This window comes from Cetorhinus maximus, chromosome 11, assembly GCF_964194155.1.
Source record: "Cetorhinus maximus chromosome 11, sCetMax3.hap1.1, whole genome shotgun sequence".
Lineage (NCBI taxonomy): Eukaryota > Metazoa > Chordata > Chondrichthyes > Lamniformes > Cetorhinidae > Cetorhinus > Cetorhinus maximus.
Genome location: NC_135889.1, coordinates 87,235,340 through 87,259,935, shown reverse-complemented (window position 1 = coordinate 87,259,935; position 24,596 = coordinate 87,235,340). Strand labels below are relative to the sequence as shown.

At 44.8% G+C, this 24,596-nt stretch overlaps 1 protein-coding gene across 1 annotated transcript in view; it reads left to right on the top strand.

Moving 5' to 3' along the window:
* dpp10 (dipeptidyl peptidase like 10) overlaps positions 1 to 24,596 on the top strand; it is a 942,753-nt gene that overhangs the window by 836,343 nt on the left and 81,814 nt on the right. The window contains exon 13 of the mRNA XM_078552405.1: positions 14,383 to 14,490. Coding sequence (XP_078408531.1) covers positions 14,383 to 14,490 — 108 coding nt within the window. The remainder of the gene's footprint in view (positions 1 to 14,382; positions 14,491 to 24,596) is intronic.

Sequence of the window (24,596 nt, the reverse complement as noted above, 5' to 3'; positions counted from 1 at the left end):
GAGAAAGACGGAGTATTTATGTTAGTGTGTGTGTGTCTGTGAGAAAGACGGAGTATTTATGTTAGTGTGTGTGTGTCTGTGAGAAAGACGGAGTATTTATGTTATTTTTATTAGACTGGGTTAAGTACAATAAATACTATTCTCTTTTCTTTTTTAAGACTCAACAAAACCTGTCTATTTTTGTCTTTTATTGTCACAGCATGTAAACAATTAAATATTAACTGAATTAGCAAGCATATCCATTTTTAAAAGAACCTCTTCCAATCAGACAAAGAGTAGGAAAAGAGGGGAGCCATTCAACCCCTCCTCACCTAATCGTAACAATACCGAATTTCAATTTTTGGACACATTTTATCTAAGTGTATGAATAGAGATCTGCCCGTGAGCAAGGTGGATGGTGATCCCCTTGTAACAGAATAAGTAGTGTTTCTGTATGCTAGCAAGAACTTGTCTAGCTTGGTCTGGATTGAACCTCAGTCCTGACTAGCTACTTGAAATGCCTGCCTGAATGTTTGAACAAAATGGTCTGCTTGTACATTTGTGTTTGAGTGATTTGGCACACTGAACATGTGCTTTATATCTTTCACGAGCATGAACTATTGAAATTCTTCTGATGTGAATTGAGTCCTATTGTCAGACACTAAAAAAGGGGTGGCCAAACCTTCTGAACCTGAGAGCCGCTTGCACTAAGCTTCAGACATTCGAGTGCCATAAGGCATGGATAACCTTTACAGACACCTTTTTAATTACTATTGCACACACTTCTGTGGGGAAATATATTTAACAAGAGGCATAACAACACATTTGATTTGCACATTAGCAGATCTGTGTTAATATCAGGCAACCTTGACCAGTAATCCACATTGGCTTTTTCTTTTGAACCCTGTTAATCACATTGCCCATCTTTGCAATCTCTCAGCTGCAAGTATGGTAACCCTTTTTGTGAGCCTAGCAAAGCTAACAGTTTATTATCTATGAGTGTGAACTTGCATCAGTATACAGGCATGTAAAACTTTTTCAATGCAAACACAATGGCCAAAGCTTTGCATTTTATCTGAGGATATTTCCACTTTGAAAACACTTTTGACGGAAGCTGTATCGGCATTCCCATCTCCATTGAAAGTCATGTGAAAGAACCACTACTACCCCACTAGGACGTACATTTGTAGCAATCGTTATCGACAGCTCTGGGTCAAAGTGTCTCAAAAATCCCAGCTTTAATTGCTTCAATCACAAAATGTATCTTCTACTTCTTGTGACCACTCTTTTTCCGAGTCTTTTCTAACAGTGTAGCCAATGGTGCAATTTTGTGTGCTAGATCCAGTACATATTTCCAATAATAATTACACAAACCCAGGTATGATCTCAACCGAGACACACTTGGGGATCTAGGCACGTTTTAAATTTTTTCAACCTTCTCTTCTGAATTGTGTACCCCTTGCTCATCTATCCTGAGTCCTAAGAACTCAACCAAGCCACATCAACTACATTCATACTTCTCTTTCTTGAGCATCAGACCTTGCTCCTCTTTGAGCGTTAGCACTCCGTCTAGGTTTGTCATGTGCTCCTCTTGTGAATAACCTGTGACCAAAGTGTTATCCAGTTTTTTTTTATTCTTTCATGGGATGTGGGTATCGCTGGCAAAGCCAGCATTTGTTGCCTATCCCTAACTACTCTTGAGCTGAGTGGCTTGCTAGGCCATTTCTGAGGGCAGTTAGAGTCAACCACATTGCTGTGAGTCTGGAGTCACATGTAGGCCCGACCAGGTAAAGATGGCAGATTTTCCTTCCCTAAAGGACCTTAGTGTATGAGATGGGTTTTTATGGCAATTAATATTCTCATGGCACCATGACACCAGCTTTTAATTCCAGATTTTTTGAAAAAATAATCATTCAGGTATTAGCCTGGGATCTGGATTACTCGTCCAGTGACATTACCACTATGCCACAACTCCCCGGGTATGCCTGAACCTCAGGCAGTTTTGAAGAAACCTGTTGTATTGCATTCTGCCAAATAGCTGATGCAGCAATAATTCCATATACTAATCCGTTCTCCTGGGCGGAAAGGACCCAGTACTTCTTTAACTCTTCATCTAACTCTAACTCACTGTAGGCATGCACTAGCTCTAATTTAGAAAATATTGCTCCTCCACTCAAACTTGACATTATGGCCCAAATTTTTGTGGCAAAAATAGTAAAAGTGGCTGAAAGTCATAAAACTAACACAGCACTTCCCAATTTCACGGGGGGAGGCATTTCGCACATGCATGTCTTTCAAAGGCAGCTGACCAATTAAATCATCAGCTGCCTCCACTGAAATGGCATTTTGGTAAATTTGGAAAATGAAACCCGGTGTGTAGATTAGACCGGTAAGAGAGAGCCTGAACTTTGTGGGTTCATTTGGATAGCCAAGGTCAAATGCCCTTTGGAATTGTTAAAAGTAGGCATAAATATACTACAAAGTGCATAAACGCATTAACTGTCAAACTTATTGAAACTACAACAGTACTGTCAAAATCAACTGTCAAAACTTCAGAAGCACTGTCGAAGGAACCTTTCAAAAGTGTCAAGAAGGACTGTCAAAAGCACCTGCCACAAGCAGCTGTCAAGGCATTTAAATGTCCCATCCTTTAAAGCTCTTAAAAAATGTCTGGAGTGTTAAAAAAATAATTGCTTGCCTTTTCACTCTGTTGACATAAGCCTGAGGGCTTCCATTACTGGATTACTGCTGCATGACTGTTTTCACAACCCATTCATTAACACAGTAGAGTGCCTGCCATTTCACAGTTTGATTGACACCCACAAGTGGTTAAAGATTCTTTTTGATATGAGAATGTGAATTCTTGTTGTTATGAGGGGATGTGCACATCGATTTAAATATTTGCTTTTATAAGGCTTTATTTAGTTGAAGGAATGTAAATGTAGTAAATAGGTTTCTATGAAAGAGAGTGTTTTTTCAATACGCTGAAGAATGAAAGAGACACTTAGAACTTTATTGAACTTTATTTTGTCTCATTCCTGCATGGGTCCTGAGGTCTGCCCAAGGTGGATATTAGGCGAGTTGACATGATAAGTGTAAGGGCGGATGGGGGCATGGGTTGACATGAGTTGGCACTAAGCTGGCATAGGAGCTATAAAGGGCCATGGGGGCTGGGTGGGGGGCATAGGCTGGCATGGAGGGTATGAGGGGTTGTGGGATGGGTGGGGGCCATGAGGTGACATGGTTAGCATGGATGGAGCATGGGAAGTGTATAGGAGGTGAGGGGGGTTGAAGGGTGAGGGCTGGAGGGATGTTTCATGTTTTATTCTTTATTTTTCAACTTTGGACGCAGTTCTGGAGTCCCGAGGTAGGCCTTCCGCTCAGCTCATCTCCATAACCGGCAGCCTCCTCAGTTCTTCCCGATTTCCTGGGTTGCCCTGGCTTCAGTCTGACTGGTTGAGCACCCTCTTTCACAGTCACCTTTGCCTTGACATGCAAGAGCTTACCTAACTTCCTGTCAAAAAACTCTGACTTCTATGTACTTCTCCCATCATTGTAGACCTCTGATCTACTGACCTGCCTAGAGACTCCCACTTTAAAGGAATTACTTCCAACCAATCCCAACACAGTAAAGTGCACATTGTACAATCTACAATATTAAAAACTCAGCTCACCTTTGAAGTTAGCATATCTAAACTTCATCTTTACCTTTCCAGTGGCTAGATACTTTCCCCTGTGAAACAGACAAATGATTTGTTTGCTTCTAACATTGGTAAATGAGCTAAGTTGGCTTCAAACAAAACCAAAAGTACCATTATTACACTGGACACAGAATTAAATTCCATAGCAACAAGCTTACCCTCTCAATTGGAGCTACTACTGCCCTTTTAGCTAAAACTTGCATCATCGCACAACTAGTAAAGTCATATTAATCTTTACTATTATTCTCACTCTCAATACCATACTTTCATCCAGTTTGTGAATGTCTTTATTTGTACTGTGTCTTTGTTTACTCTGTCTTATCCTCTGATTACTTGTGTGGTTCTGCTGTGCCTGTGAAACCTTTCTTGGCCTTCGACATCTCCTCTAAATGTTTCTGAATACCATCTGCAAGTAGCTGATTTAAACCAACACGTATCAGAGTGGTGACTCTTTCCATATTGAAAGAATGATTTTTGCCTGTCACCGCTCTTCTCTTTGTCCTGCGAATTCCTCCATAACTTTCCATACACGGCATGTACCATGGCATCTGATCCTCCTTGCATGAGCACAACTCCCATCTGTGATGGTTCAGTTCTCATCACTCATGTTTCCCCATTATTTCTTTGCGTGTGAATGTGTGGTCAGCTGCCCCTTGAATTGTCAGCCTCGGGACTGCACTCATTCTCTCCACAAGCTTGATTGGTGTGGATTCACTTCGTAGACCACCAATGAAATAATCCCACAGGTATCCATCCAACTTTTCCCTTCGTTGCAATTTAGCGATGTGTTTTAACTGCATAACATAATCACTGGTAGACTCTGTCTGTCTTTGATCTCGAGGAATAAATTTTTATCTCTCTGCCTCTGTCACTCGCAAATTTTTGCCATGCATTTCCGGTGTCCCACCTTTACAGTTTCATATCATTTACTGATGGGTTTGCCTAGCAAGACCAAGTCTTGCACTCCTCCAAAGTAGTGTGCTATTATTGAATTCAGCAGAATAGCCACTACCTGTGCGTTGTTTGGAATATTGTCTGCATTAGGCACCTTCAAGCCATTTGTGATGGCATACAATGCAAACCATTCAATCTAACGATCCCATTCCTAATTATCATCGTAATTTGGCAAAAATGATGGCAAAAATTGATGGATTTGAATCAGATTCGAACCTGCCGTGTCCGACATTTTGTTCAATTCATTATACATCTATTTTGAATCCCATTCGTCGCCAAATTTTTGGGTTTGTACCTTTCCAAGAAAGACACAGGACACAGATTGTGGGTGGCTTCAAAGACAGTTTACTAGGAGCCAAAAAGATAACCCCCAACCAGCTCCTCAGACACACACTAGAACCTCCCAAGCTAAATGAACAGTGCCCATCACCTTCATACACTGTTGCAATAGCAGGAAGAGTAAACAACATAAAAAAGACTCCAAAAGTGATAGCTACGTACACAACAGGTACAATTCAAGTCTTTTGGAGCACCTTTTTCTCCATCAGTCTGATGAGAGATTCTGTAATTAGATTGTGTCCCTAGCAACCTGCAGTCCATGTGGAGTAATTTGAACTTTCAATTGCTGGGCAAAAAAATGCAGTAGCAAATCAGCTGTCAGTTTATTGGTTTCTTTTCCTTGCACTTAATGTAAAGCAAATTCGAGCAACGTCTAAAATGGGCATCCTATTTCCACCCAGAGATAAAAGTTAAAATTAACCCTATGTCTTTCCCTTCTTTCTGGGTATAACAATTAGCCCAGTTTGCCCACTTCAGCCTTTTGACTTCATGTCCATGAAATATTCCAAATCTCCTTTCTGTTGTACCTCCAGGTACAGGTAAATCTACAAGACCTTGAATTGTCACCATTTCTTCGATTTGGTACATAGGTCAAACATTTACGGAGCACTTGCGCTGCACCAATAGGAATCGAAAACTAACAGCCATATCTGTAATATTTATATGTCTGATTCCTGAGAAGTAAATCAAACAAATTTAGTAGCCCTGTCATCTTAGAAAACAGTATTCATCATTCAAAGCTCTCAAGCAGAGTAGCAAAACTATTTAATCACAAATAAAATTGTGCTATTATCTAACATGATACAGTGACATCATTTATTATGTGCTGTCCAGACAGTTGAACTGGAGGGGATAGTACACAAAAGAACATTACATTTAGCACTTTACAATTATGCTAATTGATCTAATTTCTGCAAAGGACCAAAGCCAAGTGGCCCTTTAGACACAACATATTCCATTTTCAGTCCCTCACCTGAAAAGAATTTGAAAGGATTTTATTTGTGCATTGAAGGCATTTGTATACATAAGAAAACATCATAGATAAACAAAAATCCTTTCTTTATTTTGGCTTTGCATATTATATAGCGACTTCCATATAATGTAGTCTGAAAGCATTCTAGGACCACAAAACAAAAGCAAAATATTGGAATGCTGGAAATCTGAAATGAAAACAGAAAATGTTGGCAGTACTCAGCACCCTTGGAGTGAGAAAGAAACTTAACATTTCAGGTTGGTGATCGGTCATCAGAACTGGGAAAATTTAGAGGTGTAAGAGGTTTTAAACAAGAGTAAGGACAGGAAAAGGAGCTAGAGGGGTGGAGGGGGAGAAGGAAAAAAGGGAAGATCTGGGATGGGTTGGAAAGCAAGAGTGATTAAAAGATAAAAGGGATGATGGTGCAAGGCAAAAATGGGGTGATAATGAGACAAATAAAGGAACAAAAGAGGGGCCTAGCGGAGTTGTATATAGCAACGGCAGAACTATTGGCAGCACCAGTTGTCCAAAAATATGGGAGCAGTAGTTATGATCTGTAACTGTTGAACTCAGTGTTGAGTCCAGAAGACTATAAAGTGCCTAATTAAAAGATGAGTTGTTGTTCCTCAAGGTTGCACAGAGCTTCATTAGAAGAGGTGGATGCAGAAATAATCAACGATTTCAAAAAGAAACTGTATGTGCTTTAAGGAAGTAAACTTGCAGGGCTACTGGGACCAATTGGGTCATTGGGCTGACTGGATTGCTCCATGGGGAGCTGACGTTGACTGGTGGGTTGAGTGGCCTCTTCCTGTGCCGTAAATGACTCTATGGGTGGAATTGACCCAGATGCGGTAGCAGGCGGGTAAAGCGACATTTTACCCGCCGGCTGCAGCGGCGGCTTTTCACGCCGTATCGTCCCAAACCCACCACATTCATTTTGCATTCCCAGCAAACATGCTGTTTCCATGGCGGCAGGCTCTTATTCACCTGCCACACCATCACCTCGCCGCTTCAGCACACCTGGCACCATCTTTAAAGTCCAGCCGCGCGCACACATCTCAGTGCTTCCAGCCCACAACTACTGCAAAGAAGACATGGTCCTGAAAGGCAAAAAGACTGCGGCCCCCAGGTTCAATGACTCATCCCTCAAGCGCCTTTTGGACGCAGTGGAGGCTTGCCGTGATGTCCTCTACACCCACCCTGTCCGCAGGATAGGCAGCAACCTCACTAATCTGGCTTGGTGGTTGCGGTGGTCAGCGCCAATGCCCTTCAAAATAGGACAGCCACCCAGTGCCGCAAGAGGATGAATGATCTCCTCCGTTCTGCCAGGGTAAGTCACTCTTCTCACACTCTCAACTCAAACACTCACAAACCCATCACACACTCACAGGGCCCTCAATCACTGCTGGCTCATGGGACATTCACTCTCTCTCACACACCTTCATTGGCCTCATCCTGTCCATGGGACCACTCACCACCCACTCATGCCAGGTGTATTTATCATCTGGCCTGGCAGGGGTCCTGCTCACATTCTCTCCATCTCTTTTCATGCAGGACAAGCTGGCACGCAACAAGAGGGAGAGGTCACAGGCTAGTGAAGGAATTCCTGAAATCAAGGTCCTTACGGACTTTGAAAACAGAGCCAGCTGGCCAGCGAGGATCTAGACCGTCCCTGTGCTGACGGTGAGTTGGGCACTGCTCTACCAAGTGAGGTTCCAGCTGTGCAACATCCATCAGACAACCATGCTGTGAGTGGTGTGTCCTGTTTCACAGGCCACTGCCATGCACCAATTATCTCCCCTTGCTTTCGCAGGCACATCTGGGAAACAGCCGACAGAGTCCAAGAGCCAGAGCCTCCAATCAAGCCCCGAAGAAACCTCTGAAGAGGAATCTGAAGGCACCCTCCTTGAAGTTCCATCACAGCGCTCACCCACACGATCCATCAGCACAGAGACACACACCTTGGTGAGAGCTAGCTTTACAGTAGCCTGGGGGTCACAATCTGGTGAGCACATCACACTGTCTGATCTGCAGCAGGCAGTGGCAGGGACTTCCCAGATGTCCGGCACTCGGAGGACTGCTGGAGGCCAGAAATTTGCTGAGTCCGAGTCGGATGACAAGCCTCTGGACTCTGTCATGTCACAGTTGCTGGAGCTGCAAAGGGAACATCAGGAAGGGATGTCCGCTGTTCTCCTCAGATTGCAAGGCACGATGGAGGAGTCTGTTCATCTTCACTCTGAAGTAACAGCACCAGCATGCCACCACACCGAGGTCAACACCGGTAGGATGGCAGCCGCCATGGAGACCTTTGTCCAGGACATCGGTCCCACACTGCCGTGCAGACTCAACTCCATCACTGAGTTGGCCTCCAACAGTGTGTACACAAGAGGGGCGCAGGGCAGCTCGATCTCACTCCAGCTGCCCCTTCTCCACAAGGAGTCAGCCAGGGGCCCCTGGGCACCCATAGGGAGGAGGATCAACAGGTGTACTCCCCGGGGCCATCCATCCAGGTGACTCTGGGAGTGCCCGGCCCATCTGAATCACTTCTTCCTTTGACCTCAGCAGCTCCAGCTTCACAGGCTGAGGAGGGTGCCACTGCCACACGGCACGACCCCAAAAGCAGGCTGGGGTCCTCTAGGTCTCAGCCCTCCAGAGGACGCCCACCAAGTTGATCACAGAAAGGGTGTAGCAGTCAGCAGGCTGCCTCCACCTCCACTGTGGATGGCCAGGGAGCACCAAGACATAGCAGCAGTGTTAGGAAAGTTAATAAGAATTAGTTGCACAGCCTGGGCATGTATATTAATCACTTGTACATACTGTTGCCTATTGTCAATAAATTCCCAAGAATGTCTCCCTGCCTATGGCTCCTTTTTCTGATGAGCAGTGTTCATGTCACTCAGATGTGAAACCTTTCTGCACAAGATAAAAGGCAGGTGTCTCAGTCCAGGGCCTCAGGTCTGTGCTTTGTGCAGCCTTCGGACAAAAGTGATGGCTTGGCCTCACACTCACTGGACATATTACAGATGCCTGTACCTCGATGGTGCTTGTCATTGATGCCAGGATGTCATGGGCAGGCGTCAGAGAGTTCTGTCATTCTCTCCGTGTGCTCTCAGCACCTTTAAGTGAGGCTGACCCCCATCTCTCCAGCATCTGTAACCAGTGACGCTGTGCTCCCGAAGGGGTCAGGATCTGAAGGTGGACAAAGGATCAGAAGCTTTTAAAGTTTCATGGCTGCGTCTCTATGATATGACCTTGCTCACAGATCGCAAGCGAGCTGTCCTTGGCTAGACAGGAGTCAGACATTCTCAGAGGCCATGTGAAGATTTATGAAGTGTCCTCATTGCATGTCGTCATCATCCTGCAACTGAGCGACTTTTAGGGCCTTCACTACATCTCCATGACAGCAGCCTTATCACAGAGGGTATGTGCACTGCCATAAGCCAGACTGGAGTCAAACGTTCACAGATGCAATGTGAGGATCTATGGTGTCTCTTCACTTCATGTCGCCATCATCCTTCACAAATCTAGCAGCTAAGAGGGCCTTCTGAGCACGCCTGCCTCATATGGCCAGTGCAAGGGCCTCAACCCCGTCATCGTCACCTCCAAGGACCTCCTCACCCTCATCCCCATCGGTGTCCTCCTCATCGGAGGAGACCTCCAGCTCCTGCATCTCCTCCTCAGCCAGCCCCTCTCCCTGTTCCAGCGCCAAGTTGTAAAGGGCACAGCAGGTGATGACAATGCGTGACACCCTCTTTGGACTGTATTGCAGGGCTCCACCAGACTGGTCCAGGCACCAGAACCTCACCTTCAGCATCCGATGGTCTGCTCCACCAAGTTGCGAGTTGCAGCATGAGCCTCATTATCACTTCACTCTGCTGCAGTCTGAGGCTGCTGCACGGGTGTCATTAGCCAAATCCTCTGTGGGTAGCCCTTGTTCCCAAGGAGCCATCCCTGCAGCCTCTGTGGACCCTATAAGACTTCGGGGATCTTGACCAACTGAGAACATAGGAGTTGTGTACATTGCCTGAAAACCGTGCGCAGATCTGCAGGATGAGTTTCTGGTGGTCGCACACCAGCTACACATTCACCGAATGGAATCCCTTGTGGTTGATATAGTTGACCACGTGTTGTGACGGAGATCTGAGCACCATGTGAATGCAGTCGATGGCATCCTGTACTTATGGGAAACTCAAGATCTGGGCGAATCCAATCACTCTTGCATCCTGGCTGTCCTAGACTTGGGCAAAATGCACAAAGTTGTGTGCCATGGAGAAGATGGCATCCGTGACCTCATGGATGCAATTGTGCATGGAGGCTTGTGATATCCCACAGAGGTCACCTGTGGAGCCCTGAAATGAGCCACTGGTGTAGAAATTGAGCGCTGCGGTCACTTTCACAGCCACTGGCAGTGGATGCCATCTCTGTGAAGCCAAATCCTGCAGCAGGTGGAAGATGTGGCCAACCAGTTCCCTAGGTATGCGCAGTCTTCGATGACACTGGTTCTTGGTCATCTGCAGGAATGAAAGGCAGTGTCTATATACCCTTGATGTAGCTAGACACTGACTAGCACAGCTCGCTGTGGCTCTTCAGCAGCATTTGCTGGAGCCCCAGCCGCCTCTTCTTCCAGAGAGTGCTGCTCCTCCCTCTGCACTGCCAGGCACCTCAGTTGCTCTCTTCCCTGTCATCTTTGCTGTCTGTAAACCACTTGGTTGGCCAGAAATTAGTATGCTGCATGACTACCTGAAAACCCGCCCATCTCCGCCCCACTCCACCCAACCAATTGGTGGTAGCCTTGCCCATTAGACTGCATGCTGTGCTCTCAGCTCAGGCGCAGACATTCTCCTAACCTGCACTGCAAGGTTGCACTGTTAGCTTGAACCATGGGAGAGACTGGTCCAAGCCGGGATGATGATATTGCAAGGGGCTATGAGTGTCTCCACCAGTGACTGCTCCATGGCCAGCTTGAGCAAGGAGATTGTACAATGTGCCCAGTCATCCAACAGTTCTGCAGTCCACTAAAATGCTCATTAGTTTGCAGTCTGTGACTGAGGGGGTGAAAAGCTCTGGGGTACTTGGTGGCACTTTGATGTCTCTGGGTTGCTTGAGTGGGCAGAGAAGCTAGAGTCCCGACTCCAATCATATCAATGTGGCTGCGCCTGAACTCTCTCAGCTGCGGAGGAATGGTCACTTTATACAAAGTTTCCCTAATGCGTGGCCACTTTCCTTGCCCACCACCCATCCCACTCTGCACGTGCTTGTGCGCGCTACCTTCAACTGCAGGGCAGCCCTTGCCCCCCACCCCCACACCCCACCCACCACGTCCCCAAGTCACCTCAACTGCAGGGCAGCCCTTGCCACCCCCCCTCCCAAGTCGCCTCACCCACAGAGCAGCCCACCATCCCCCCCTCCCCATTGCACCTCAACCTTGAACCAACAAGCGACCCGGGCTCCACAACGTAACTGTAACAACATAACACTCACCTCCGAGTTCCTCTCAAAATGCAGCCTACCAGGTGCACATCTTTTACATGTTGATGTGAAACATGTTGGTGTGCAATCACACTAACGTGGGTGGACAATCCAGCGGCGGTGGGGGTAGGAGTGGAAATGATTCCAGTGGGCTGGACTTATAATGATATGCAGATGTATTACAATGAGGTTCTCTACATATGATGGTGGGAAACACGGCCCGCCATCAGCGGGCGGAGCGGATGATCGAAAACTGTCTTCACAGTGTCGTGAAACCGATTTTTGGCCTTCTCACCATATTGTCCGCTCACGCCACCGAACACGCCCGACGGCAGCAGGAATGGTCGATTCCGCCCTCTGACTCTATAACAATGTAGGACACCAAGGACTGAGAGGTCAGAGTGGGAGTGAGATGAAGAATTAAAATGGCAAGCTCAGAGTCACACTGGTGAACTGAAACGTGGTATTCAGTAAAGCTATTGCCCAGTCGGCCCTTGGATTCCCCAATTTAGGAGGAGACTGCATTGGGAGCAGCAAATACAGCGTACTAAATTAGAAGAAGTACAAGTGAATTGTTGTTTCACCTGAAAGGAGTGTTTCAGGCCCTGGATGATGAAAACACTTTCAGATTATCTTTATTCCATTTATTATGTCCATTAGATACTTGAGAAAGGTCCTGGAGAAAGAAAATCATATTGTCGATAACAGCTCTTATAAAACTGGAATATTGATGAAAATCTAAAGTTGTAATCCAGTGAACAACTTGTATAAGACCAGTTCACGATTTCTTTCAAATTGTGCTTTTGTGTTGAGTTATGCTTTGACCTTATGTACTTTCTTTAGTGTAGTGTTGGGCATCATTGGGGAAGCATTCTGTGTTTAATAATACATTAAACCTGTGAATTCAGTAAATACAAACAATTTGTAGGTGGATGAACCCACACCTCTCCTCTTCTACCCCTAACTCTAAGGTTCAGCCTGAAGTGCCTAAGTGAAGAAAACGGTTAATGCTCACAGCTTCCCGTTTAAATAGTTTATTGAAACATTGATAAACTTGCAAACATCAGTACCCTGTTCCCCTTTTAAGTTAAATCAATATCATACTCACAAGTATTATTCCTGTAACTTCTGAGCTGCACCCTCTCTGTTAACCCTTGAATTGCTGCTTCTGAAAAGTTACTGCTTCTGTTCCAGCTATTCCTTTAGCTTAGATGTCCTGTTTTAGTTCATCCAATTCCCTAAATGTATTTTCTGAGAGCTGTATACTATGCAGTGCTGCTAATGCTGTCAGCAGCTGCTTTTTCTCGTTTACTTCAGCTGTTACTGTTATCTGCTACTACCACTACTGCCCTTCCCGCGAAAAATACATGTTTCTTAAAACCACCAAAATATCACACCTGTGACAAAGATTGTCGCAAAATCCCTCCCCAGATCTGTGTCGTCTTGCATATTGTAACAATCCCATATCCTGGTTCATGAATAGTCCTCAAACATATGAAGGTAGTTTCAATCGTAAGACCCTAGTTAAGATATCCAGTAGGTTGTGCTTCGATCAAAAAGTTCTCTGGGATTAGCATTTTCAAAGAGTGTGGGAGCACATTCAGATGCAGTGACTCCAAATCTGTAGGTATTATTTACAGTTCTACAGTTTGTAGACGCTTACCCATTGTATGGTCTGATGGTTTTGTTAGCTGTCTCGTGACTAGTATTTTGAAAAATGTCGCTCATCGTGTCTATGGCAGGTTTTCAAGGTCCCATGGAATACTCGGGGGCAGGGTTTGGCTAATTTCTGGAAATTGTCCATCGCAAACAGCCTTTTTAGCAGTACCTTCTTTTTCTGGCTTTTAAATTGCTGGCTTCTTTGAAGTTGAATGTATTCTTGCTGAAGGACCAGCTATAAATTGGTTATTGAAGTCTGCTGAAGGAGGAAGAGGATATTCAAATATACAGTAAAGAGAATAGTAGCAGGCTTCAGGAGGACACAAACAGGCTGGTGAAATGGGCAGACACATGGCAGATTAAATTTATTGCAGAGAAATGTAAAGTTTTATAATTTGCAAGCAGAAATGAGGATAAACTCAATGGTCCAATTTTAAAGGAGGTTCAGGAACAGAACAACCTGGAAGCTCACAAACACAAATCTTTGAAGGTGGCTTGTCAAGTCGATAAGGCTGTTAAAAGCATGTGGGATGGTTCCTTGATAAACAGAGGCACAGCAAGGAGGCTATGGCAAGCCTTCTTAATAAATCACTGGTTAGGCCCCAGTTGAGTAATGTATCCAATTCTGGCACTGCACATTAAGAAGGATTTGAAAAGGGTGCAGAGGAGATTTAGTTATGTTTCAGTTATGTAGGAGACTAGGGAAGCTGTGATTCATCTCCTTAAAAGCAAAGAAGATTAATGGGAGATTTAATAGAGTTGTTCAAAATTATGAGGAGTAAATACGAAGAAACTGTTTCCTCTGACAAAAGGATCAGTGACCAGAAGACAAAGATTTAAGATAATTGGCCAAAAAAACTGGGCAAGATGAGAAGACTTGTTTTATGCAGTGAGTTGTTATAAACTAAAATGCACTGCCCTAAAAGGTGGTGAAGCAGGATCAATAGTAACGCTCTTTGATATATATTGGAAAAGGAAAAAATTGCAGGATTTTGAGAGAGAGCAGGGTTGTAAGACTAATTGAACAGCTCTTTCAAAGGGCCGGCCTAGGCACAATGGACAAAATGGTCTATTTCTGTGCTGCATGATTCTGTGCAATAAAATGAGTAACTTTCATGCATTTTCTTGAGAAATCTAACATCTAGAACATTATTAATCTGATCTATGAGAACTAAAAGCACAACAGCTGATGGTTCCAGAATAATGAATTACACATTTTAGAAAGGAAAATTAATTGGATTTCATGGATCTTGTTTTTAATTTTTTTATATTTTTCAATAATATTGTGGCACTTCTCTATATTTTTAGAATGAGGAACCAGTGTTCTCAAAGGATGGCAGCAAGTTTTTTATGACTGTGCCTGTAAAACAAGGTGGTCGTGGAGAATTCCATCATATTGCTATGTTCACGCTTCAGGTGAGACACTGTGAATTGTGCTTCATAGTTATTCAGATGACAGCACTTAATACAGATCACAAGACTCCAGATGGTATTGCTTTTTCTCTGTCAAACCAACTGCATCTTCATTAATTAACATCAAGAAACATTACAGCCTTGAAATACCAATCATTTTCACACTTGTTATTGTTAACTGCTCCAAGTTTTGATTAGTGTTGGTTAAGTGATGAAAGATGAAAAAGAACAATTGTTGGCCAACACATGAAAATTCCTACAGTTGACCAGTCATTTGATTATAGGAAAATTATTATTAGAATTGATCTCATTTTCTGCTTCATCAAACTTTTATAAAGTTTTATTGTCGCTTTGCGTAATAGGCTGCAGTAGGATTTTACTTAAGCTATTACTGCAATACCGAATTTTTGATTAGTGCACTATTAACATACTGGGGTAGAAATTCGACTTGGGTAGTGGCTCAAAGGGAGTAGTATCACAACAACTGCATGTTATATGCATCACCTGATATTCAGTGCCATTAAGTGGAATTAAGTATCAAGCTTGTGTATAGCGGGCGGCTGATCCAATACTACCCATTTTGAGCTACCACTGGTGATGAATTTCGACCCCGATGGTTCAACATTGTAGCTGAAAGAAATCTAATCTTAACTCCCTTACTTAACATATACGGACTTCTTTCATAACTAAAATGATCAACTAGAATAATGAAGCTAGAATGATCAATTTCCATATTATTGGTCTATTTTAAGACTAATTCAAATTTACTCTTAGAAAAATTGATACTCAGTTGAACTATTATGCAGGAAAGTCAGTCCATGACTTCAAAGTCACTGACTTTAAAAGCCATTGGGAGAATTTTATGGGTCCCTACCGGCAGATTTGGAGATGGGGAAGCCCGTAAAATTCCTCTCCCTCTCATCCAACCCAACCTGCCCTCAACTATATAGGGGGTGGAGAGGCCTCACCCTAATTGATGCTCTTAAGTGGCCAATTCATGACCACTTAAGGGCCACTTCCTGCCCAGCCTAAACTTTGAGGCCAGCCAAAAGGTACACAGAGAGCGCTCTGTGATCAGCAGCCTGAAGGAAGAAGACGGCTCAGTAAAGTCATCACGGTCCGACATTCTGAGGATCAGCAAATCCTTTTATGCCGGTCTGTATGACGTGAAGCCCACGGACAGCACGGCCTCCCAGTCCTTCCTGTCCTCTATCACGGAGGTCTTAGACCACAGTACGCGGGAGAGCCTAGACAAACCGCTAACTCCTGACGAACTGACTAAGGCCCTCGAGTCCTTCGAGAAGAGTAAAACCCCCGGAAGCGACGGCCTGCCGGCGGAGTTGTATTCGGCTCTGTGGGACTTGATCGGCCCAGACCTGCTAGAAGTGTACGAGAGTATGCTCCTGGCCGGCAGCATGTCAGAATCCATGAGGAAAGGCATCATCACCCTCATCTACAAGCACAAGGGGGAAAGGGAGGAAATTAGAAATTGGCGACCCATTTCACTGTTGAATGTGGACTATAAGATTCTGTCCAAGGTCATCGCCAACCGGGTCAAATCCGCTCTGGAATTGGTGATTCACCCTGACCAGACCTGCTCTGTGCCAGGCAGGAAGATCTCTGACAGCCTGGCGCTGCTCAGGGATACGATTGCCTATGTACAGGACAGGGGTGTGGATACCTGCCTCATCAGCTTGGATCAGGAGAAGGCCTTTGACAGAATATCGCACACCTACATGGGGGATGTGCTCTCCAAAATGGGCTTTGGGGAGGGAATTCGAAATTGGATCCAACTGCTCTACACTAACATCAGTAGCGCAGTCTCAATCAATGGGTGGGAAACAGATAGCTTTCCGATTAAATCTGGAGTCAGGCAGGGCTGCCCTCTCTCGCCTGTCCTTTTCGTGTGCTGCATAGAACCCTTTGCCGAGTCCATCAGGAAGGATCCGGGCATAAGAGGAGTGACGATCCCAGGCAGTGGAGGCACTCAGGTAAAAGCCTCCCTGTACATGGACGACGTCGCCGTCTTCTGCTCGGATCCGCTGTCGGTGCGCAGACTGATGCACGTCTGCGACCAGTTCGAACTGGCCTCGGGAGCCAAGGTAAATCGTGGGAAGAGCGAGGCCATGTTCTTTGGGAACTGGGCTGACCGATCCTTTGTCCCCTTCACTGTCAGGGCTGACGGACTGAAGGTGCTGGGGATATGGTTCGGAGGGACCGGGGCATGCGTTAGAAACTGGAAGGAGCGAGTGGCTATGGTGAAAAGGAAACTGGGCATGTGGGAGCGACGCTCCCTCTCCATTGCGGGTAAGAACCTGGTCATCAGGTGTGAGGTACTCTCGCTGTTGCTGTACGTGGCGCAGGTCTGGCCCATTCCACACTCCTGCGCGATGGCGATCACTCGAGCCATCTTCCGCTTTATCTGGAGGTCGAAAATGGATCGTGTCTGCAGGGACGCGATGTACAAGCCTCTAGATAAAGGGGGAAAAAACGTGCCCAACATCGCCCTCATACTGATGGCCACCTTTGTGTGTGGCTGCATCAAGCGGTGCGTAGACCCTCAGTACGCAAACACCAAGTGTCACTACGTGCTGAGGTTCTACCTGTCCCCGGTGTTGCGAAGGATGGGTCTGGCCACGCTGCCGCGGAACGCTCCAAGTAGTTGGACCGTGCCGTACCACCTGTCCCTGGTGGAAAAATTTATGCAGAAAAACACCTTTGACCACAAGTCCATCAGGCAGTGGTCAGCACGTAACGTCCTAGAGGCCCTGAGGGATAAGGAGAGGGTGGACCCTGTGGGATGGTTCCCCGAGCAGACTGTCAAAGTCATTTGGCAGAATGCCTCATCGCCAGAACTTTCCAACAAGCACCAAGACGTAGCTTGGCTGGTGGTGAGAAAGGCCCTCCCCGTCAGATCCTTCCTACACGCCAGGAGTCTCACCCCCTCTGCACGATGCCCTCGAGGTGGCTGTGGTGGGGAAGAGACCGTTGTTCACCTCCTTGTGGATTGTGCCTTTGCAAAGAAAGTCTGGAGAGAGATGCAGTGGTTGCTGTCGAGGTTCATCCCGAGCAGTTCTGTGACACAGGACTCTGTGCTCTACGGGCTGTTCCCAGGGACACACACCGAGACAAACATCGACTGCAGCTGGAGGATCATCAACTCGGTGAAAGACGCGCTTTGGTCTGCCCGAAACTTGTTGGTCTTCCAGCACAAAGAGTTGTCCCCGACCGATTGTTGCGGACTGGCACAATCCAAAGTCCAGGACTACGTGCTGAGGGACGCACTAAAGCTTGGGGCAGCTGCCGCAAAGGCGCAATGGGGAAGGGTCGCTGTCTAAGACCTTTCTACCACAGCGCACCGAGAGACTGGGAACTGTTTAGAGCCCCTCGGGCTGTACAGATCAAAATGAAAGGCTGTAAATGATTGTAATATTGTTTGTACTGATGCACCTGGTGATACATTTTGTAAAAGTTTAACCTGGATTGTACCCTTGTAATGTTGTTTTTGAAATGGTTTTGAATGTGATTGAAGATTTTTTATGAATAAAGTATATTTTTACAAAAAAAAACAACTTTGAGGCCAGCAGGAGGAGATCAGGGGTAGGGGAGAAGCCTGGAAGGTAACCATGCTCGAGCCTCAGCATGCTTCCCTCACCAGCCCCATTTCCACATAGGGTGCCCCCCCCCCACCACCCAAATCTTCCTCCGTCCCAGCCCTCCCCTTGGTCTTTCCAACATGAACCACAGTCTCTCTATACCCCTACTCCACCACCCCCTGACCCCCTCAGCTTCCCCTTCCATCCCAGCCACAAGACTCCAACACTTGTCTCCATCCTGACTCCTGGACTTAGAATCTGTGGACTACTAGAGTTGCTGGCCAACCAGATTGGCACACAGCTCCCTGAGGTGGGATTTTTGCTGAGTGAGGGGCAGAAGTCTCACTTCCAGGAAATGAACACTCCTCAGAGCTTTAAATGGCTGTGGGGCAGCTGGCCTGCTGTTTCTGCAGGGTGGGAAACCCCATCACCTGTTAAATTCTGCCCTTTGTCTTTTAAATATCACTCTCTTCATGTAATAATGGAAAATGTGTTTATACCTGTCATTGAAGGTTCATTAAACATTGCTCAATAAAAGTGACCCAAAATATCACGGACCTTTTTCTTCTTAAAAAAAAACAAATCTAGTCAAATGAATGGGGTGAGTGCTGATCGTGGGGCATCTATGTGGAAAGAGATTGGACAGCCTCAATCCAGGTTTGATATGCATTGAATTGAAATGCCTCTAATTTGGTATTAATTGGCACTAAATTGGCAATTTCATTTACAGCCCATGGGATAGCTGGATTTTACAATGCTTGTTTGAGGATTGAGAGGAAACATGGTCATGGCATGACAGGAGAGTTTTCAAGTACACGCTGTTTGGATGGTAACATGTCTGTAGTACATTAAAAGTCCATTTTGTGCAGTTGTTGTGTATAGATACAAGGTGTTAGTGTTATAAGGAAGCAATGGAACACCAGGATTTCTAACTGACTCTCGTTATATTGAAAAGGGGAATGTCAGGCACAGCTGGAGGCACTGGATTGGATGGTGGGCCAGTGATGACAGGAAGATCAGGAGCAATCTATGCTTTAAATTTAACTATGATTAAAGGAGCAGGTAGACTGAGCAAACCTCGAGAGAGCAAAAGATTTTTAAAAAATAATTGGGTGGGATTTATTGGTAGCTTCTGACGACTTGTGGTAACAGCCAGAAGATGTGATTTACATGCCGGTGATCTATTTGTTAGTTTAAATGAACTTCAGCTGCTGTGCCATAGCTGCGATTACAGTGATACCCCAAGCAACAGCCTGGCCACCTTTGCAATCTTACAGGGAGCTGGTAAAAAGGTATAGCTCCATTATGCCGAGAGAGGGGTGGAAGGACTGGAAACGCAATTGTGCATTAATAAGATTTGTAACTTTTCAGACTTGTTGAACATTTGTTCACAGGAAGAATTTGGGGGGAAATTTACTTTTAATGTTGGGGCTCTGAAAGCACTGTGTATTCACACAAATGAAAAAAGAACTAAAATGGTAAGTAGTTAAAATGGTAATGAGTTAGCTTCATGTTCTTTCCCTATGAACTGTAAATAATAAATACTTTAGACTGCCTCTGCAATAGTAAAACCCCTCATTGTGTTTCAGAGTCTTTGATCCTTTTCATAGTGTGAGCAGTGTAAGTTAAGACACAGAGAAAAATCAGTGAATTTTATTATGAAGAAACTGCAGAGAAGAGAACTTCACTGTGGTTAAGAGGTTGAAAATCAGTTGTTAAAGTCAAGTAAAATGACTGGCTGGTGTCGAGAAGTGAGGTGTGCTCTTCAGTTTGTTTTATTATGTAAGGACAAGTTGTACTGATTGTGTTTGATCCTAACTTTGATAACTATGTTCATCTCATTGTGGAATAAAGCAACTGGAATCAGGGCTCATTTTACACAATGTTTGTTTAAGCCTGCTTTTGTCAAGATTGGAGAGGTGAATGAGTGTACTTGTGAAAGTCATGAATATCCAGTTCAGGTCAGCCGGTTAAATAGGTATATAGGTTATATTCCCTCACCAACCCAGTAATGCTATTATACAAGTAAATATAGGGCAGTGGAGAAAACTTCAATAAAAGTAAAATGGTCAGATCACTTAGAAAGTTACTAACAGCACTTCCTTCAAGAAAATCTCTGCGACAGATTCAAATTCATAACTAAAATACAATCACAGGAAAAACAGGAGGGTGCAGATTCCTCTGTGAGGCTTCTTATTTTATTGCTGGTGACGTGGAACAGTTATATCATCAGTTAAATGAGAGATTCTTACTTTGTACACACTGGCCCATCGACAAATGATTTTGAAAACTACAGAGGTAGTTGGAATCCTCAATTTGTACAAGAAAGGGGCACAGTAATGAGTGTAAAGGACTAACAGAATTTTTCACAAGAACTGAAGCAACAAAAGCATTTTTATTCAATAGGCTTCTTTCACTAGAGCAGCTTGTCTCTTAGTATAGATTTCACCAAACCAGCAACTCTGGAAGCTTTATACCAGCTTTTTGGGGGAGAATTTTGTCCCTGAACTACACTGAAAGAGGAATAACAGGAAGAAATGAGACAACCAACTTCGTCCCTTTCTGGACAGGCTGTCCGTAATCAACTCATTCAACTGAGATACATGTAAACACAACCCCAATTCCCCATTCACCAACAGTCCACATCTTTCCTCCCCTCAGTTAGGGATTATTAGTGTCTACTTGGCCAAAGGGTAAAAATAAAAACCACTACAAAATAAATATTCCAATCCAGATTTAGAAATCAAATCACTCCATGTTGCATATAACCATCAACTATTCATCCTCGTGCATTCCCTTTGTGCCTGTGTCCATGTAGTTTTGTCCTAGCATTGTATGCAGTTCTACCCAAGTCCGTGGGCAGAATTTTCTGCCTGTCGGGTGGGCAGGCCCGACCCAATCTCCGGCGGGCGGGGAGCTGATCTCCGCTGGAGAAGCGGGCCGTGCCGCCATTTTATGTGGGCGGGCCAATTAAGGCCCACACAGCGTGACGTCCAGCGGGAAGCGCTATGTGCTTCCTGTGCGGGCGGGGGGATTCCCCAAAAGCGAGAGTGCGCTCTTTCGCGCATGCGCATGAAAGAGCGTACATCTCCCTGAGGCTAAGTGCTGCCTCAGGGAGATCGCTTCCACATTGAAAAATATGAAAAATAGAAAAAGAATTCCCTAACGTTTCCTCCTCATGTGACAACGTCACATGAGATGGGACATGTTCATAATTTACATAATAACTTTATTAAAATGTTTAAAACCCTGCATCAAACCTCATCTCGCCGCTGGATGAGGTTTCATGTTTTCTCTATTTGCCGCCGGGACTCCTGGCCTGCCCGCCAACTTTAATGTTGGATGGGCAGGTCCTTTAATTAGTTAAATGATCCTGTCAATGGCCTCAATTGGCCATTGACAGGTCGGCGGGCCCGCAGCTGATTTTGCTGTGCCCCCGCCTTCCTGAAAATTTAAATGGGGCGGGATGAGGTCGGGGGTTCTGCCCGACATCATCCCGCATCATTTTACACGTCGGTGAGCGGGCCCCACCCCCCTGCTCACCGACGGTAAAATTCTGCCCCACGGCAGCAGCATGGCTGGTGAAAGGCTGCTCACATTTGGTGGGGGTGATTGCAGATGGCCAAGGGGGACAACCTCAAGCAGCTCTGAGCCTATATAGCCCCGCTACAAGGCCCGCTATTAAATGCTGCATAACCTTTGGGTTCATAAATATGTGAATGAAGTTGATCACCAGTTTGGCACCGGCTGCATACAGCTATCATGTAAATTAACAGGTTACACAAGCTAGCTTGATGCTCATTCCCTATGAACTGTAAATGAATTTATTAGATTGTCTCTGCATTAGTAAAACATTTCATATTCATTGTGTTTTAAAGTCTTTGATCCTTTTTATGCTGTGAGCAGTGGGAGTTAAGACACAGAGACAGGGACACAGTTAGTCATATTTCTAGAGAAGAAACTGCAGGGACCTTTGCTAAGACTAAGAGGTTGAAAGTCATTTGTTACAATCAAGTGAAATGACCCACTAACATACTGCCTGCATCAGAAGCAACAGGCCTGTGTTAATTATGTGGGCGATATCTCTGTTCCTTTTCGAGACCTGTCCAATTTCACAGGCTCTGTGTTGATTTCATTGGTGAAGACTCCAACAGGACACCCTGTGGAGGAGCAGGGTATAGCAGACAGCAAGTTCCACATTTCAGGATTTAGCAGTGCACGTGCAAACATCAGGAAAATAATTTTCTCGTCGATGAGCAGGGGCAGGGCCCGCTTGCCGATGCGTAAAATGACACACGGTGACGTTGAGCGGGCATCCCGATGTCACCATGTGTCATTTAGATTTTTAGTTCGGCAGGCGCGCAGCTGAGTCGGCTGTGCTCCCACCGAACTGTCAAAGGCCTATTAAGGCCATTTAAAACCTAATTAATTCAATTCAATGAGCTGCCCATCCAACCTTAAGATTGGCGGGCAGGCGAAGAGCCCAGGCGGCCTTTGCGTTTTTCATGAAACCTCATCCACGGGCGGGATGAGATTTCATGAAGTGTTTTAAAATGTAATAAAAACTTATACTTTTATTCTTTGACATGTCCCAGCTCATGTGATAGTGTCACATGAGGGGACACGTTTTAAAAGTGTTAAAAACCTTTATTTAAAACTTTAGCACTGAAACAAATCTCCCTGAGGCACCTCCGTTCTTCGGGGAGATCTCTGTGCTCTTTCGCGCGCATGCAAATTCATCCCCCCCCCAACAACAGGGAGCACTCAGCCAGGCCTTAATTGGTCCGCCCGTGTAAAATGGCGGCGCGACCCCGATCGGCGGCGCTGATCGGGTTCGCACCCGCCCCTGCGCAACCCCCGCGACGGGGTGGAAATTTCTGGCCCAGGAGTTGGTGTCAGATTTACCCATTCATAATGACAAACACTGACAGCCTTGCCATTATTACAGCTGCAAATTCCCAGCCAATATCTGCAATTTGGGGCAATCTACCTCCAAAATGCACTGCTTATAGGAGAGAGTTCAGAAATGAATAACATAAATGATTTGAGGACATGGAGCTCTAGGCTATGACAAGAGATTTCCAGAAATGAACATATTGTCATTGGAGAAACCAAGATTAAGTGATGACATGACTGATCATTTGTAACATAGTGTGTAAAAGCTGCCCTAAAGGGTAACTTCTGTTTTATTTTGTTTCATACATTGATCCCAAGAAATACATTTTGCTGCAAGTCAACTATTTTGAATTATTCTTCCCAGTTGTCTTTCCATGGTGTTTATTGTGAAAGGTTGAATACCTTGAAAAGGCATCATTTAACCCATTTTATACAAAGCAGAATATTGACAATGCAGCTAGTAAAACAACCTAATTTAAAACATCTTTTCCCTGTTTCCAGATGGCAATGTATTGTATTCCAAAAAGATTGGGAGAAACTATATTGCATGACACAAGGTTACTTCCTTTTTCATCTCTGTAGTGCTGTCACAGTAATGCTAAAGTGTAGCAGAAGCCCATTTAAGTTGAAATATATATATTAATGTAAAATGGTGGTTTACACATCTGGACAGAATAATTGAAACCATGCTTGAGTAAATAGCCCAAACTGTGTCTACAAGGCTCCTGCCTCGATCCAAGCTGACACTGGATTCTACTACGATGTGTTAAGAGCGCACTTTGGAAGAGAGTTAATGAGCACAGTATCTAGCACCACTGGCCTCCCTAATTCTGTAACTTCAGTCTACACTCATCCTTATCAATCTCCAGATATCTCAAAGACAGCCCTACAGCTTGTGTAGAAAAAAAACACAAGGAACGTGCTTAATGTGCAATTATTGTGCAATTACCAGTGTGGCTGAGTCTTAATTGCCCACAAAAGTGGCCAACAAACCATTCGGTTGTAAGAAGGTAGCCCTTCTTAGGACAACTTGGGATGGCAACTTGCCAGTGACACCCACCTTACCAAAATTATTTTAAAAATCGCCTTTTTCTGCATCAGTGATTGAAAGTACTCTTTGTAGGAGCTGTACTGTCTTCAGCAGTTGCATTCATTTTCTGCCTCTTCTTGCAGAAAAAAAAACACTTAAATCCGCAACTGTATCAAATTTCTCTATATTAAATATGCAGTTAAGGTAGCCTTTGAAGATCTGCATTGTCAATCATTACTGAAACACAAAAGCACAAAACTCACAACATAACATAACAGTTTAAGTACCAGGATTAGAAAATTTGGCCTGTAGCTGTAGGTTCCCAGGAGAGGATATATATATATATCATTTGTCAACTAAACTCTTGTTTGAGCTGCCAGTTGATGAGCTATGCAGATTATGGCAGAACATAGATGCTGATGTATTTTATTCCATCTCAAGTGGTGACCCTTTCAGTGGCATCACCTTCAAAGGAATCACAAAGAAATTGCATTCTATGTAGAATTAATATTTCTGCTTATGCTGCAAAATTCATTTTTGCTTTTGGGAATAGCATATTTTTTGGAGAAGATCCTGTGAATAAAAAA